General features: G+C 47.4%; 1 protein-coding gene across 3 annotated transcripts in view; it reads right to left on the reverse strand.

Annotated features, from left to right (window-relative positions):
* Positions 1-630: 630 nt before the first annotated feature.
* kiaa0319l (KIAA0319-like ortholog) overlaps positions 631-18,294 on the reverse strand; it is a 22,105-nt gene continuing 4,441 nt past the window's right edge. For 2 of the 3 annotated variants that reach the window (XM_048229304.1, XM_048229306.1), the window contains exons 4-22: positions 18,231-18,294; positions 17,425-17,680; positions 16,980-17,078; positions 16,274-16,371; positions 15,884-15,971; positions 15,535-15,627; positions 14,943-15,075; positions 13,567-13,795; positions 13,163-13,286; positions 6,284-6,416; positions 6,047-6,195; positions 5,757-5,908; positions 4,475-4,613; positions 3,336-3,495; positions 3,047-3,189; positions 2,673-2,795; positions 1,995-2,085; positions 1,444-1,532; positions 631-1,143 (exon numbers count right to left, since the gene is read on the reverse strand). The exon at positions 18,231-18,294 is cut by the window's right edge and continues 259 nt beyond it. In XM_048229304.1, coding sequence (XP_048085261.1) covers positions 938-1,143; positions 1,444-1,532; positions 1,995-2,085; positions 2,673-2,795; positions 3,047-3,189; positions 3,336-3,495; positions 4,475-4,613; positions 5,757-5,908; positions 6,047-6,195; positions 6,284-6,416; positions 13,163-13,286; positions 13,567-13,795; positions 14,943-15,075; positions 15,535-15,627; positions 15,884-15,971; positions 16,274-16,371; positions 16,980-17,078; positions 17,425-17,680; positions 18,231-18,294 — 2,569 coding nt within the window. In that variant the 3' untranslated portion in view covers positions 631-937. The remainder of the gene's footprint in view (positions 1,144-1,443; positions 1,533-1,994; positions 2,086-2,672; positions 2,796-3,046; positions 3,190-3,335; positions 3,496-4,474; positions 4,614-5,756; positions 5,909-6,046; positions 6,196-6,283; positions 6,417-13,162; positions 13,287-13,566; positions 13,796-14,942; positions 15,076-15,534; positions 15,628-15,883; positions 15,972-16,273; positions 16,372-16,979; positions 17,079-17,424; positions 17,681-18,230) is intronic. The other variant, XM_048229305.1, reaches the window with a different exon arrangement.

The following is an 18,294-nucleotide window of genomic DNA, read 5'->3' on the forward strand; positions in this document are numbered from 1 at the left end:
GTGATTGGATTGGCTGAGACTAAAAAGAGTTAAAACTGAGATGAGCAGTGGTTGTCCAAGCTTAAAACAGTGAGGGTGAGGGGGGGAGCAGTGCTCATTCGGGCTGACTCTAGGAGCCAGAAGTCTGTGTTTAGGGGTGCCCTTTGACCTTTTGAGTTTACACGTCATTATCACTCTTGGACAGACTGTGGTCTGGAAGTGGGCAGTTATAGTCCAGTGTCATTCAACAAATGTCCAGTGTAGGGATGGGTCTCCAGACTAAATCACATTTACCCCCCTATTCTCTAATCAGCTCTCTACTTAGGATGGTCATCATCACTGGAGATCAACATATTTTGCTGGTGATCGAAGTGGCACAGGGCTGACCAATATAGCCTCATTCACAGGTGGGACACACTGCCGCAAAAGGCCATACAGACATCATCTGTTAGACACAGCAGAATATCACACACACAGTATATAACCACATGCAGACATTTCCTCTAAACAAAAATGCATTTAAAACCATCTCAATCTCATGCACAAACATTGTTGGTGGTTAGTTTTTTTGTTAAGACAATGTTCTGTGTCAACACTATTGCCACTGGCTTCAAGGAAGAGTTGGTGTTGGTGGTGTGATGGGGGGTTTGAAGACAGAGCCAGTTTTGTGGAAGTGAACTGGTGTATGCATGCTTGAGGTATGTGTACAGGTGCGGTACAGCGGTGTGTATGTGTGTATGCTACTTCTAGCATCTTGCTTCTCTGTGCTCCCCTTGGGTCACTCGTTCCGCAGTCTGAGGTTACAGGGGGCAGAGCAAGAATCTCCCAGATCTGGGGCATGGAGGAGCTGCCCCTGGCTCAGTGTGTGTGTGGGGGGACCACAGGAACCACACCAAAGTCCAACCCTCCCTCAGAGTCAGCTGTATGGGGTCAGCGTGTGTGGCTACGGCAGCCACTGCTATAGCAGCTCCTCCCTCTGCGACTTCTTGGCTCGGACAGGGCCCTGGCCGTTCCTCAGGGTTCCATTCTGCGGCCGCAGCAACTGGCCCCGCTCCCGTTCCCGCTCAGTCCAGGGCGTGACCCCCTGAGCGTCGTCACTGTCCAGCTCGGAGTCAGAGCGCATAAGCGCAGAGGAAGAGGGGGGAGGAGCCGCCTTGACCCGAACTGTGGGGGGTAAAGGGGGAGCGTGTTACTCTTATGTACATGATTATGTTTCCTGCACACTGATCAACAACTGTGCATCAGCTAAACTTTTAATTGTGCGGGTGTGTTAGTAAGTGCCTCACATGTAAAATAAAACATTAAATTTAAACATCTAATTTAACAATGTAAATCATTTGGCTGTAAATCATGTGTGTTGTTTTGAGGGTTATTTACGTATGTTTGTGTGTGTGTGTGTGTGTGCTACAAAGAAGCACTCTGAATAGAATGTGTGTATAAATGTAAAAATATGCCTGTGGTTACCGGCTCTGGGTGCGTGCAGCTCTAAGGTATCCTGTTCATCGGCCTCCAGCATCTTATAACGACTCTTCCGCCGCACTCTGCTTTTACGCCTGTGTGGTAAAAATGAAGTATTAATCCACAAAGAGGCAAAAAGTAACAACAAGTCTGTCGTAGACAAAGTCTTGCCATTGTTTATAGGACTAAAACAGGATAAACAGGATATTCGTAATGGATTACATAAAATTAAAATAAAATAGCGGTCATGATAAAGAAAAACTGTCATTACTCCAGACTCCCTAAGGGAGGTTGACCTCCGAGGTCATAGACAAGAGAAACCTAAAATAACTGAGATCATCCTTGTAATGTCTACATTTCTTTAAAGTGTAGCCAATTGGACAACAACAACCTGAGTAGGCATTCAACAACTTAAGTGTTGTCTAATCACTGGAAATTTCCCCACACCTGATCACTAACACCCACAGACAGGAAAATGTAATTAAAATATGCCACTCCTTTCTGTAAACTCGCTCTATATGTAAAACGCAAGTAGAGTAGTAAAATGTCAAACTCACCTGCGACAACAACACACAATACCCCAAACCAGTGTTGCTATGGCAACTACAATCATGAATGCTGCTATTGTAACATATAGCACACTCCATTCTGAAAAGAAAAAAAATATATATATTTTTAATACATGCTCCACAATACTTAACATAATAATTACATAACATAATAATGTGTATCCACACATATACACATAATTATTGAATATTCAAAATCATAAAAACATCACACAGTTGTGTTATTAAACCACATAAGTGATGTCCCGTTTTGCTCATTACAGATGAGGATTTTTCTGTCAAAACAGCTATGCTAGGGGGAGCTGTGGTGCAAGCGGAGACCGCAGAGAATTCGAATCCAACCTATGGTAATTTCCCGATCCCACCCCACCTCTTTATTCCATTCTCTTCCTGTCACCCTTCACTGTCCTGTCAGCCCAAATAAAAAAAGCTAGGCTAATAACAGCTATATAGAGGTTAACTGAATGGATTTCAGAATAAGGCCTTCTCTACCTTTAGCCCACATTGATGCTTGCTGATACTGAACCTCACTGTTATGTTAAATTAGTCACTTGTCAATGATGAATATAAATGTACATTTGTTACCACTAACACTAAAACAAACCCAATACAAACACATCTCCCCACAAAACTAGGTATTGTATGCTATCTGAATGTGTGACTTACCACAGTTACTCTCGGCATCGCCAAGTTGTGTGCGGATGAAGTTCTCCATCCAGAAAGGGTGGCACACACACCTCCGTGTGAACGAGTCACACTCACCATGGTTCGAGCAATTCAGCTGGCAGACTGCAGGGAGAGCAAGATGGAAAGAGAGAAAAGAGAAAGGGAAAGAGAGAGAGAGAGAGAGAGAGAGAGAGAGAGAGAGAGAGAGAGAGAGAGAGAGAGAGAGAGAGAGAGAAGGAGAGAGGGCCCCAGTCATATTGCATTCCTCACAGACATGTAACACTGGTGTTGTAGGACTGGCTCTCTATATCCATATATCCATATCTGAATCTGACTGTGTCCATGATGAGCTCTGAGGCAGAAACGTTACTCACTGACGGTGTCAACCCGCCGGGCTTTGAAGATCAGGAAGTCATTCTTCTGCTTGTGGAGTTTGTTCCGCAGACCCATGGCAACGCTGTGCCCAGAGAGGGGTGGACGACCCGGACCCCCGGACACCAGAAACACCAACCGCGTGCTAGACGGATCACAGATACACACAGAGATACAAATACACACACGCAGACACGCACACAATTAAAAAAATGAATCTGTCCATTAGTCTGGGATATAAAGGAAAAAAAACAAAAGAAGAGAGTGTTAGAGGAAAGGGGATGTAGTTACCTGAGCTCATTGTAGGCGCTTATCTCTCTGACAATGATGTCACTGTCGAGCACGCCCAATAGCACCCCGACCTGCCGCAGCAGCATTTCTCGCTGGCGGTGGGTCACATGAGACACACACACCTCTAGCAGCAGCTCGACCAGGTCATGCTGCCACATATCTACACACACACACACACACACACACACACACACACACACACAAACACACACACACACACACACATGAGTGTAAACACATCTGATTGTGTCAGATGTCTGACAAAGGATGGATGAAGACTGACACTGCTTTAACCTATGAGCCTTTATAAAGTAATGTTAATATTTTAAATAAAAATATACACCTCTTTACTCTGATAGAAAGGAATATTTTTTTCTTACAGATTACCCTTTCCTTAAACTACTGAGTAAGCAATAACATTTCCAACACATTTAGCTTAGCTAAAGCTTTCAAGCCAATTCCAGGTACAGGTAACCTAAAGGGCCGTTCACACCAAGAATGATATCCATAACGAAAACTATAAAAAAAATATAGTTCTTGTTAATATGAATGATTACAAACTATAAAGATAACGACATGAAGAACGATATCATTGGGGATCACTTTCAGAGCGATTTTGAGAACGATAAAAAACAGCCAATCAAACCCATCACATTTTAGCTATCACATTCAGTAACACAAGGAGACTTTGCTTATCATTGGTCAGTCTGGACGCTTTTATCATTATGGTTATAGTTATCGTTCCTCGTGTGAACGGCCCCTAAATCACTCATAGAGCCACAATAACTGAATGCACACATGAGCTGCAGCGGAATCTGTTGACTCTAAACAATTTGGTTTCTGGTCCACAGTAATTTTCTACCATTTTGACAATATATTAGAATGTAGTATTTAAACTTACAAATACAAATTAATACTCTAATTGCATCACTTACACATGACAACATCATTCTAACAGACCGCTGCACACTCATTGAACCCTCTCACAGGTGGTAGTCAGTCAACTGTGTTAGACAAATGTATATACAAACACTCACAAGCAACCATTCTCTGCCACTGATTCATTGAGATCATGACAATGTGCTCATTTGCATAAACACACAGTCAGCACTTTGACCCTTGTGACCTGGGTGACTGACCTGGTTTGACCTCCACGCTGCCGTGATCTGTGCTGCTTTGACCCTTGCTGTCAGTCACGGTCAGGGTGAAGGTGTACTTCCCCTCCACCAGGTTCCCGAGCAACAGCACTGCCTGGTGGTCGGAGTTATTGAGCACGTCCTACAGGGGCAGAATAGGACGGGTCAGTTTGTGTTCAGCGTTTACCATACATTGACTTATTTGTGGCGGCCCACCACAATATCAACATTGACCACCACACAATGATTTTTCCAGGTTGTACTAAATTGTGCTTAAATCCGGTTAGCATCATAACCCACGCTGCGCTAATTTGTTAAAAACTGTTCTATTCAAGTTAATTCTGCAAACATGCCACCACAAATAGAATTTAATTCTGTGGTAAACACTGGTGTGGTCACCCCACCGCTCCATTGCAATTTTCATATGCTCCAGGGGGGAAACGAAATAGTCTGATCCCCTATCCCCAGGCCGCGGCTGAAGTGCCCTTGAGCAAGGCACCCAACCCCTCACTGCTCCCCGAGCGCCTCCGTTGAAGCAGGCAGCTCACTGCGCCGGGATTAGTGTGTGCTTCACCTCACTGTGTGTTCACTGTGTGCTGTTTGTGTTTCACTAATTCACCGATTGGGTTAAATGCAGAGACCAAATTTCCCTCACGGGATCAAAAAAGTATATATACTTATACTTAAAATGGCTCTCCTCTTCAAAACTCGTCTCACTCATCATTAGCAGTCTCCTTAAACTACCCTTGCTGTCAAATAACTCTCAAGAAATACCAGACACTAAAAATCAGTCATTAATCCTCAATAATCTGATGTGAAACAAATCAATCACAATTTCAATATTAGATCACAGACAGACCCTAATCCTAATCCCCACTGATGTGATTCTTATATGTGGTACGAGAGAATTCAAAAGTGAAACAGCTGTATACTATAACGTGTTACTAGGAATACTAATGAGGAAATGAACACACAGAGAATATATACTGGTTGTTCTTGCTCTTTCTACATCCTCTCAATCCCCCGATCTCAATCGGAGGGACTGCATTGAGCTACATGACTCAGCTCCCAGTAACAGTACCATGAGACTTTAGTGTGTCAAAGCCCCTGAGTGCCATTGGTGCATGTATCCAACAGGAGTGTTCATGTATGATTGACAACCAAAGAGAAGTGGCATCATGTTAATGAACTGTTACTGTTATAGGAGGGGCTTGGTTGGTTCAGGATTGTGCGGTCATGTGACTGGTAAGTGTAATGCCGTGCTGTGCTATGATTGGCTGCTGACCCCGGCCGCTGGGCTGCTGTCGTCTCGGGTCCACAGGTAGGTGACGCCTCCTTTATCATCAGAGGATCGGGATCCATCCAGTATGGCAGTTCGCACCGGGAGGGAGACAGCGGCACTGGACAGAACTTTTGCAACTGGAGATTTGTCCACCTCTGCAGGAGTAAAGTTACGGATAAGATGAATGCACACACACACAGACAGTACACACATGCCTAAACACATGCAGCAGACAGCAGACTGAATAAAAACATACACCCTCACACACTCTTGGGCAAAAATGTTTGCGTTACCTTCTCGGACGATGACGTTGACGGTGTCGGAACTCTTCAAGTTCCTCTCGTCCGTGACGGTCAGGGTGAAGTCATACACACCCACTTGCAGACCGGTCACCGTGGCAACTGCACTGTCTGCATTCTCAATCTTCACCCCATCTGGCCCCCTGAGGAAGACATCAAGGCATATCTTGTGAGTGTGTGTGTGTGTGTGTGTGTGTGTGTGTGTATGTTTGTGCGAGTGTCTCCACTCACTTTGTCTGTCTCCAGTGGTAAGTGGCGATCTTCTGGTCATCGCTGCTCTTGCTGCCATCCAGTGTGGTGTGGTCCACTGGGAGGGTAAGCTCCTTCTCTGGGCCTGCGTTGGCCTCCGGAGGCTTATTATTCTCTGAGAGAGAAAAAAAACACCAACATGTATTTACTGTTTAAGGTGTGGGTTTTTGAGCATTCGAACATAAGATTCCGTTCCGCAACAATTGAAGGTTCTAAAATTCTATGTTGAATTCATTGAAGCCAGATAATCTTTAGAACGTTCATTTTCCGTTCTATTTTTGGTTTTAGCACTTCTTGTTCCGTCTGTCTGACCTTCCAACACCTAGATGCCCATCACATGCACAATGATCACGATATTTTACATTTTGTAGGTCAAGTGTTTGGAAGACAGCATTCAATCATCAACAAAGTCACCTGTGACCAGCACCTGGATGTCCATCGATGGTCGCCACCAACAAAGTCACATGCATTTAAGGTGCTTTCACCCCGGAAGTGACCTCTTGCCATCTTCTCGTATGAATGTAGGTGTTTCGAGTCAATCGCTGGGAGTCTTGAAACCTTTACGGGTTGGAGCTGCGTTTTCGCCCTCTTAAGACTGCGATTGCTGTACATTTAATCAAGGTAAAGGCATGGTTTTCTAATTCGTTGATGCATCCATGAGTGGTTTCGCTCTATGTTGACACCGAAGGAAATTTGGCTTCTCGTTAGCTGGATTAGGATATCGGTGGTCTTGTCGCCATTCCTAGCAGCATTCGACCAGACTTTCGTACTTCTCTGAACTTATATTTAAACTCGAGACAGGGTTCAGTTTATTTCAACGTTAGCCCAGCATTATTGCTTACCTTCTGAGCGTTGAATGACACTAGGTGTCTTGTATTTTGTGTTGGTTTACATATAGCGACTTGTGTTTCTTAATAGACAGCGTTTGTTGGCTGTTTGCTTAAAATTTCAGTTTGTGTTTTTCGCTTGTAACTGGAGTCATTTGGGCTCGCAGCGAGTGCATTTTGCTCTATGCGCAGCTGAACTGGGTTGAGTGCCTATTATCAAGAAAGTTAGCCTTTTGTTTATTTAAATAATTACGGCATGTTTTTGGTGTGCGCCAAGTGCTCGACCTCCCTTGAGCCTGACGACGGTCACGACCGTTACCCCCGTTGCCTTGGTATTGACCACCTAACACAAGGGCTAACTGAGAGGGCTTGTGTAGACTGCTGTTGCTTGAGTTTAGCTGCCCGCACCACCAGACTTGCCCAACTAGAGGAAGCTTCAGGGTCTCAATTGGCCAGTCCGAGCGAGCGTACTAGGGCTGCAGATGGGGAGTGCTCCAAAGTGCACTAAGTCAGACCCTTTGGCCCAGAAAGTAGACTTTTTGGCATTGGAATTTGCGCAGATAAAAGCGCTACTGGAGGGTTTACAGCGTCCTGATATACCGTCGGCTAGCGGTTCCGCTACAGACACTACAACACACGACCCACCGCCCCCTGTACTGTCCCCAGCAGTAAGTGCCTCTGAGGATGATGTATTTTCCATCAGAGCCTCAGAGAGTCTAAGGACGGTAGATGAGTGGGCTGAGGATCTGGCAGAGCTGGTATCTCACGGCTCTGACTCCAACTCCCTAGAGGATTCTGGTTCACTGGGTAGCACGGTTGCTGGTCAGGCTCTAGGGATACATTTTGTGTCCCACCTTCGGCCACCTTTATGGAAGAGCTACAGAGATGTTGGGCAGACCCAAGGCATTTTCCCCATCTCCCTAGTGATTGTAGGGCACTAGCCAATATGCAGGGCACATCCAGCTGTGGCCTCGACAGGATGCCCGGTATAGAGCCCACATTGGCGGGCTTGATCCTCTCGCCTGATGAGGCGTTGAGACCTGACGCGCGCTGCCCCTGGCCACAATATTGCCTGACGGACGACCTACTCGGGAAGAGTTATGACGCGGCAGCACGGATGGCGCGTATAGGAAATTCTATGTCCCACCTTGTTTTAGCCCTCTCCCACATCCTCCAGTCCCATGAGTCGACCCATCAGCTCAAACCCTCAGTGAAGCCTCGCTGCGGGCATTTGCCTATATGTCAAGGGAGCTCGGTCAGGTAATATCTTCCCTTACACTTGCACAACATGAGGTATGGCTCGCCCTGTCTCCACTGCTGTTCAGACCTGCGGCGCAGCAGGCCCTGGAATGCAGTTTGCGGGTGACACAGGTCAGGCAACAATTTGCTAGTTTACACCACACACCTGTTCACCGGCAGAGGCCCTACCCAGGGACCGACAGGGCCCAAGTAATACCACGGCCTTTGTCGCAGTCAAGGCCACCTCCACCAGGGGGGTGTCGCAGGCCTGTCACTAGACAGACCACTCGCCCGGCACAGCAAGACACAGCATATGGCCATCGCCCCTCCAGGAGCCGGAGGGGCCGAGCGGGCAGGCAATGACAGCTTCATCCCGGTGGTCGGTCGCTTCACCAGCCAACAACTGTTGAGCTGGGAAGCGTTAACATCAGACCCTTGTGTGCTGGACACCCTATCAGGGGGCTACAGCATTCAGTTCAAATGCTGACTGCCAAGGTTCACAGGGATCAAAATGACAATAGTAAGGGACGAGGCCAAGGCACTGGCCCTGCGTCAGGAGGTCAGGGCCCTAGCAATAGAGCCCGTAGAGCCATGTTCACTGAACAGTGGCTTCTACTCCACATATTTCATAATCCCAAAAAAAGGGGATGGATTCGCCCCATATTGGATCTCGGGTCATTAAACAAATACCTCAAGACCTTAATATTTCATACGTCCTCCAGACCATTGGGAAATACGTCTGGTTCACGACAAAATACCTCAAGGATGCCTTTTTTCATATACCAATTGCACCACATCACCGGCAGTTCCTGCGCTTTGTGTTTGAGGGAAGGGTCAACCAGTTCAGGGTCCTCCCCTTTGGAATATCACTGGCCCCTCGGATTTTTATGAGATTCGTGGCAGCAGCACTGGCACCACTACAGAAAGAAGTTATGCTCATCCTCTCGTACCTGGACGATTGGTTGGTAGTGTCTCAGACAGAGACAGATTCATTCAGGGACCTAGCTCTGTTGATATCTCACCAGGTTAGGCCTCAAAATAAAATCACGAGAAGAGCACTTTGACACCCAGTCAGCGTATAGTGTTCATTGGTATCCAGCTGGATTCTCGGGGAAGGCAGACAAAAACCCATCTCCCCAACGGGTGAACGACATCCTCAGTCGGGTAGGACAGTTCAGGAAAGGCCAAGTGCAAACCTTCAGTTCTGCTGCCGTAGTCCCCCTAGGCCAACTCTCATTGAGACCACTCCAGATGTGGGCATCAACAGACTGGGGTTGGATCCAAGGACCGACAGGCACAAGCTGGTAAGAGTCACTGCCAGGTGTATTCAGTGCATGCGACCATGGAAGAGCCGGGCATACTGGACTCAGGGAGTTAGTCTTGGCGCCATACCCTTATGCAGGGAGGTCGTAACGACCGACGCTTCTGACAGGTTGGGGTGCTGTTTGGCAGTGCAGGGCTGTTCGCGGCTCATGGGACCCCCAACAGCAACGCCGACACATAAATGTGTAAGATCTTCTGGCGGTTCTCCTTGCCCTCAAGCACTTCTTTCCAGTGCTGTCGGGGAGGCATGTGCTTGTGAGAACCGACAACACAGCAGTGGTTTACCTCATCAACCATCAGGGGAGTACGAGGTCTCAGTCATCCCTGAGACTAGTTTGCCAGTTGCTGTCCTGGGCCTACCCCCGCTTGCTGAGCCTGAGGGCAATGCACAAAGCGGGCATTCGGAACACAGCAGCAGACTTCTTATCCCGACAGAGCCCTCATCCAGGGGAGTGGAGGCTGCACCCAGAGGTGGTGCAGGCCGTCTGGCAGCGGTATGGCAGAGCAGAGGTGGATCTCTTCGCCTGCCAAGACTCTACACACTGCCCCCTATGGTTTTCCCTGGAAGAGACAATGAGCCCCTTAGGCCAGGATGACATGAGTGGCCCGAGTAGGCTGGCACATGAGTGGCCCCAGCAGCTTTTGTATGCATTTCCCCCACTTCCACTGATTCGAGCCATGAGGATCCACAGGATCTCCCAGGAGGGCCACACGGTGCTGCTGATAGCCCCCAGATGGCCCGGGAGGCTGTGGTTCCCATCACGGGCGGCTTCCACTAATGCACTAATGTGGAACAGGTGGAAGCTCTTCGTGGAATGGTGCCGGGCCCGCGGGGAGGAGCCAACCAGTTGTCCAGTACCGACAATTCTCGGATTCTTGCAGTCTCGTTTGACGGGGCCTGGCTGCAGCCACCATCCGGTTTATGCCACGCAATATCTGCCAGCCACAACAAGGTGGATGGCGTCACTGTGGGCTCCCACACACTGGTGACGCGTTTCCTGAGGGGGACACAGCGACTCAGGCCGCCACAGCGGAGCCAGACGCCTTCCTGGGACCTACCATTGGTGTTGGAGGCGCTGTGCCGGCACCCATTTGAACCTCTTGAGAACAGAGGATAAATGGGTATCGTTGAAGACTGCCTTTCTGTTGGCCATGGCATCAGCAAAGAGGGTGGGGGAGTCACACGCTCTATCAATCAGCCGTGAGTGCCTCCAATGGGCCCCGGGAGAAACGGGGGTCACATTGTGGCCTAACCCATCCTTTTTACCGAAGACTTTCTCCTCTTCGTTTGTAAATCAACCCCTCCATTTAGCCGCGTTTGATCCTCCAACTGGGGAGGATGGACAGCAGGGACACACAGCCTTGCTGTGCCCAGTCCGGGCTCTAAGGGCATATATTCAGTCAACCACTGGATTCCGGCGGTCGGAATCACTTTTTGTCTGCCATTCAGGGCCAAGACGGGGCCAGGCATTGTCAAAACAACGACTGTCCGGGTGGATTGTCGAGGCTATCTACAAGGCCTATGACCGCAGGGGCCTACCAATCCCAGCCTCTGTCCACGGCCACTCAACCCGGAGTGTGGTGACATCATGGGCGGCCCTAAGGGGGGTGCCACTGTCCGACATTTGTGCGGCGGCATCATGGGCATCATCTTGCACATTCGCAAGATTCTACAGAGTTAACGTGGCTGCAAGTAACCCGCTAGTCACCGCTACTCTCTTAAGCCATTAGGTGGTCGAAAGGTAAGTTCTCCTCCTCGTAACCTTGTTGGTATGTCATCCAGGTGCTGAAAGCACCGCCTCTGGCGGTCAGTAGAAATGAAATAGAGCGATGGTTGCGTTATGTAACCAGCGGTTCTATAATTTCGATGACCGCCAGAGCTTGGCAGTCACTCGGAGGGGGGACGAGAAGATTGCCAAGAGGTCACTTCCGGGGTGAAAGCACCTTAAGTGCATGACGCCGCGTCATACGTCACCCCGGTCACAGGTGACTTTGTTGGTAAAACAAACACTCGACCTACGTGCGTATGTGATGGACATCCAGGTGCTGAAAGCACCGCCTCTGGCGGTCATCCGAAATTCATAGAACTGCGGTTACATACGTAACCATCGTTTTCAAAGTGGGGGCCGCGAGGTGGTGCCAGAGGGACCTCAGCAAGTTGAATGGAAAAATAAAAGCAACAAATAAATACATTTGAAAAATACTATGCCATTATAATAATTTGTCGCATATCTGAACATTACATTTTCCATGATAATAACTGGGAATAATAGTAGAGTGATAGCTCTCATATAGCAGAAAGCCCAAAATGCAATTTTTACACACTGTATGCTCCATCGCGAAGTGCTTGTGGCTAAAATAATTATTAGGATTAGCTTAATGTATTTTTACATTTGCCGTAGTATTGTCGATGGGTTTAGTAACACATCAAGGGGGTCCTTGTCCAGAACATAGTGGTATTCGGGGGGCCTTGTTGTGGGAAAGTTTGGGATCCCCTGGCCTAGAACGAGGGTTGTGGGATAAACAGGTGCCAAGTGCTGCTTCTTGTCTGTGCCAATCATTCTTGGAGTCCATTCCCTGGGAAGTTATTCTCTCATGTCTTGGAGGCATTAAAATCTGTTTGATAATCTTAGGGGCCAGTGGGTTTTCCTTAGAACCCCAAGCATTGTCTGGTCTGGCACTATTTCTGATATGAGGCATATATCTGGAAACATGAATTTACTGGTGTTGAGGTAATTATAGTTCCTTTTGTATTTTGTTTTTCAGGTCTGGCACCTTGCCTTTGCCAATGTTCTGTACTCACATTTGGCTTTGTTAAGTCAATGTATTCATCCGCTCTATTAGCAGTGATATGTTGTCCGAGAAGATATCGCCTCTCTCTCCATCACCCAGACTTTTTTCCTCCAACCTTGAGCCGACCCTCTGATAAGCACTCAGTAGCCGTACAGACGGAACAAGACATCAACAACTCGGCTAAACCAAAACACTCTGCACAAGCTGAAACAGAGGCATGCCGAACCGGACACTGCTGGAATGACTGTGGAAAGCAAACTTCATGAGACGTGTCTCGTGGTTCATCTGTCTTTGATGGAAGGGCATCAATCTTTGATTCCAAAGTAGAAATCCTCTGTTCAAGCTCAGTGCATTTTCCACAGGATTCCCTGGATTTTGTTTTAATCTAACTTCAGGTAACTTGACTGGCTCATTGACTGGCTCATATAAAGCTGTTTTTTTTTTCCCAAAACTAACCACTGAAGTTCCAAGATAAAATGCACTGGTTTCACTATTTTTGATAACAAAATCTTCAATAAAAGAGAGAAAGAGTGGAAATTGCCAGAAAGGATGGATTAAGCAGGAGCAGTGCGAAAAGCATCCAACTTCCTTCAGTAGAAGAGGATGCAGCTAAGACATAAGTTGGTGTCTGTGTGTCTGGATGGCATGTCTGGTAGCTGAGAGGTGGGGAGGGACTCACCTGGCTGGACTATGACAGTGACCTCAGCCGTGTCCTGCTGCCCAGTTGAGTCGGTCACAGTGAGCTGGAAGGTGTAGTCGCCCTCTTGCAGGGCTGACAGCTGAAGGATGGGGGTGCGTACACCCTACAGACAGACAGACAACCCAATAACACATGACATTGTATCATATATACATAAACACTCTACATGTCAAAACTGTGCAGTATGATCGTGACTCTGATGCACCACGGAGTTGCTAAGAGACCATACAAATCTACTGAAATCATACAAAGGTTGGTCAATTAATTGGCAGCTTCAGCTCTGCTTTCATATAACCAAACTAAACTCTACTTGTACGTACGTACAGACAGACAGACAGACAGACAGACAGACAGACAGACAGACAATATGCCCAGTGACTGACCTGCATCTCCACCACCTTGCCCTTGCTATTGGGACTGAGGGACCACTCGTAGGCGAGTGGCTCGTGGTCATCCTTGCTCTGGTTGCCATAGAGTGTGACAGAGTTGCGGGGCAGGGTGATGACCTGGTTTGGACCAGCGTTGGCCACTGGCTTGTAGTCCATGGCCTTGTGGACCAGCAGCTTGGCCTGGGTTGAGCTCTGTGCACCGTCAGAGTCTGTCACCGTCAGACTGGATGAAGTGAGGTTGGGTGGGGGAAAAGGACACACAAGTTAACACTTCCTCATCTGACTCATCCGAAGAAAACACACACACACACACACACACACACACACACACACACACACACACACACACACACACGATTGCAGATAAGTAGCAAAACCATCAAAGCCTAAAAACTCTGTAGGAATGTCCAACTGTTCTACCACATTCATTACATATGAGGCAGAAATCTTTTTCTGTAATAGTTGAGTGTCGCAGACAGGAAATTCAAGGTTTAAGAAAAGGAACCACATGACTAACTGGTAAAACAAGTTGTCAAAGCACACTGATAGTCTGCAGATAAAGTGCAATGCAGACAACTGTAGGATTTGGACGAATACAGGAAGGCACCGATCTGACTTTCTCAGCCGTGATGACGATAACAGACTTAGATCTTGTACTAGTGTTTGGTGTTTAAAACTAAGTCGTTGTGGAACTTGTTGGTGTAGCAAGTGTGAATGCCTCCCGACTGCTGGCCCTTTTGTTTCTTGTTTTAGCTCCATCCATGGGTTGGCCCTATTGTCACGATACCTGAAGCCCTATTGTCACTGATACCCGATCAGGCTATCCGAGTCTGCTTCAGATATAGCAGGGCAGTGCATCCCCAGCAGTAACAACATTAATGGAACTTATTATACGGCTCTTCGCAATGCTAGTAGAACATTCCATTGACTTGAATGGGATTTCCCAAAGTTCTACGGTAAAATGTTTTCATGTAATAGATAGATAGATAGATAGATAGATAGATAGATAGATAGATACTTTATTGATCCCCATTATTGATAAATGTAAAGACATGTCACGTAGAGTTTATTTTTTTGTTTTGGCAAGTAGCCGTATAATAGGCGGGATAATGTATAGAACGCCGGTCATTATCGGGAAAATAAGTCCCTTCAGGACGAAACAAGACCGGTTCGCCCTGTCAGGACTTATTTTCCCGATAATGACCGGCGTTCTATACATTATCCCTTACATAAAACAATGTCCTTGCTTTGACAGCTGTCAACTAGCAATATCCTACAAGAACCGAGATAAAAATAGAACCCACTAAGGAGGTTATGGGATGTGAGTGAAGTGAAGGAAGAGGTTTGAGAGTATAGACTATGAGACTTACCTGAAGGTGTAGTTCCCCGGGACCAGATTGGTGAGGGTGAGGATGTCTGTGTCAGCAGAGACCTTCTCCTCCCTGAGGGGACCCTTGACCTCCTCCCAGTGCCATTTGACGATGCGCTCATCATCCGTACTCTCTGCGGGGGTCATAAGTCACAGGCAGGTCACTCATGCTGCGAGACTCAGGGCACAGTGCAGGACAACACAGAGTGTGCTGGGACATGTCCACTCACAACCACCCCATCACACACACGTCAGCATGTCATTATACAATTTTTCAGCGCGACAGTCAAGCAAAACACACACACACAGAGAGAGAGAGAGAGTAAAGAAAGTGGATATCTGTGTACATTCCCTCCTTCTCTAAACATCCTCAAATTTGAAACAATAAAGGTCTTAGGCAATCCCCGCCCTCTGCTGACAACAATAGGAAGATGGGCCTAGTTTTTAAATATTTAACATGGAAGGTGTCTGTGTGTGTGTGTGTGTGTCAGTAAGGGTTTATGAGTGTTCAAATATTTCTATTTGCTGAAGCTGTTGCTGACAGCTACAGGTTAGTCCTGCTGAGGTCAGATGATAAGACACTGGTCACTTACGGCTGCCGTCTATAACTGTGGAGCTGGTCGGCAAGGAGATCTCCTGGAACTTTGGGGAAACCACAGCAACCGGCGGTTTATTGACACGGGGCTCTGAAGGTGTAGAAAGAAACACCAAAGTCTAGTTGACAACTGGCTAAAGATTATACATAGATACCGATGTCAAAATGAAGTGAATGTGAGTGTGTATCGCATATAAGAGCTACTATTTCTGCAATATGAGTCATGTGTGACTGTCACAAACTAATGCTGTGATTCATGTGTATGGGACAAGAATGGACGCAGGCAAACTAACACGATACACGTGTCCACAGCTTTAGTGTCTGCAGAGTAAGAGCCATGGCCTCACCTGGCTTGACCGTGACATTGACGTAGCCTTCCCCATGAGCTCCATCACCATCAACAATAACCTCAAATTCATAATGCCCCACCGTCAGCTGCAATGCACACACACAAACACAAACACAAGCACAAACACAAACACAAACAAACACAAACACAAACACAAACACAAACACAAACACAAACACAAACACAAACACACACACAAACACACACACACAAACACACACACACACACACACACACACACACACACACACACACACACGTTTTAGAGAAGTAAAAGGAGAAGAATATGATACGATACAGAAAGATTCATGTGATATTTTTGTTTGCCATATTTATTATTACTGTTATAATTATTATTATTAACATGGAGGGAAGCCTGTGGCCGCACCTTGCTGAGCTTGAGGGTCTTGCCTCGTTTGCCCTCCATTTCTCCACTGTAGTCTTTGGGATGTGTCTTCAAGCGCCAGTCAAAGGTGTAGCTTGTGCCTGAGAGAGTGAGTGACAACGAGAAAGAGAAAAAGAAAGAAACAGAAACGCAGAAACAGATGACACTTAGTCATATCTGAAACTCCCCGGAGAGGAAAAAAAACACTTAAACTCAATCTACATGACAGCACACTAGACAGGCTAACTCATGAGACTGCCAGACGTTCTCTGGCATGTTAAGTAATGTTTCAGACACTGCTGTGTGTGGGTATGAAATGTGCACGCCACTTCCGGCCTTACTCATTGCAGATGAGGCTTCTGAAAAATGAAAAAAATCTAATCTGAAAGGTCAGATTAGATGACAAAACAGGTCAAAATAGGTCAAAACAAGGTGAATTCCTTGGTCAAAATAGGTCAAAACAAGGTGAATTCCAAGATTTGAATACAGCAAAACTTGTTTGAAAGTCAAAGGGAGGGAATCAGATTCAGCAGGCATGTTTTCACAACAGAGACAAATGAATGGGAGGCCTCATACACATGAGGTCCTCTTTCACTGTAGCTGCAGCGTTGTGCAGATGGCTGGCATGGTATGAAAAATAGGTCATATGAAAGGAGTGGGGTTAAAGTGGTGGGGGGGGGGGGGTAAATATGATGCGGATGATTGGTACCTGGGGAAGGGTCCGGCAACACAAAGGCGTTGAGCTCCACCTCGCTCCGTGGCAGCGTGACCTCCACGCTGTTCCCAGCGGACACCACCAGCTCCCGCACTGCCCCAGAGACAACAGAGATTTAGGGAGATTAATCTCGGGCCGAGGGCTCTGGAGCAGAAACTAATATGACATATCAAATAGATGTGCAGTGGAGTGGAGCATGGGCAGAGAGCTGCTGCAACAAAGCTAGTCATTGGCTGCTGATTCTGTACTAGAATACAGGCCAGACACAGATGCACTGTCAACACACACACACACACACACACACACACACACACACACACACACACACACACACACAATTCAAAATGGTCCAGTCACATAAACGCACACACACACACACGGGCTAATCTGCAGGTATGCACTACACTGATGGCAGGAAGCTTGGCTCGTTCTGCCATACCAGCCTGAGTGGGTGGTGGCGTGGGCTGGGGTTTGGGGGCGGAGCTGGGCACGCTGCCGTTGCTACTGGATGGGGCCACTGCTGTGGTCGCTTGAGAGGAGGAGGAGTTCTGCTGAATGGGAGGAGACGGCACGGATGCCGCACTCTCATTGGCGGGCTGGTCCAGGCTCCTGTTGGCCGTCTGTGGGAGTGCGACACCATTGGCTGGAGTGACCGGAACCAGGGAGGTAGCAGCCTGACCTTTAGAAACATGCTGCTGAGAAGCAGGGAGGGAAACACTGATTCAGACAGGAAAAATAACATCAATCAAAGGCGTGATGAAATGTGTGTGTAAAATAACATCAATCAAAGGCGTGATGAAATGTGTGTGTTTGTGTGTGTTCCATCTCACTGTGTGTGTGTGTGTGTGTGTGTGTGTGTGTGTGTTCCAGCTCACCATGTGTGCCTGTGTGTGTATGTGTGTGTGTGTGTGTGTGTGTGTGTGTGTGTTCCATCTCACCATGTGTGCGTGTGTGTGTATGTGTGTGTGTGTGTGTGTGTGTGTTCCATCTCACCATGTGTGTGTGTGTGTGTGTGTTCCATCTCACCGTGTGTGTGTGTGTTCCATCTCACCGTGTGTGTGTGTGTGTGTGTGTGTGTGTTCCATCTCACCTTGTGTGTGTGTGTGTGTGTGTGTGTGTGTGTGTGTTCGCCATCTCACCGTTTGTGCGTGTGTGTGTGTGTGTGTGTGTGTGTGTGTTCCATCTCACCGTTTGTGCGTGTGTGTGTGTGTGTGTGTGTGTGTGTGTGTGTGTGTTCCATCTCACCGTGTTTGTGTCGTTGTGGCTGGCCGTAGCACGGCGCCGCCTGCGTCGCCTGTGCGTTGTGCCC

This window comes from Alosa alosa, chromosome 20 (assembly GCF_017589495.1).
Source record: "Alosa alosa isolate M-15738 ecotype Scorff River chromosome 20, AALO_Geno_1.1, whole genome shotgun sequence".
Taxonomy (NCBI): Eukaryota; Metazoa; Chordata; class Actinopteri; order Clupeiformes; family Clupeidae; genus Alosa; species Alosa alosa.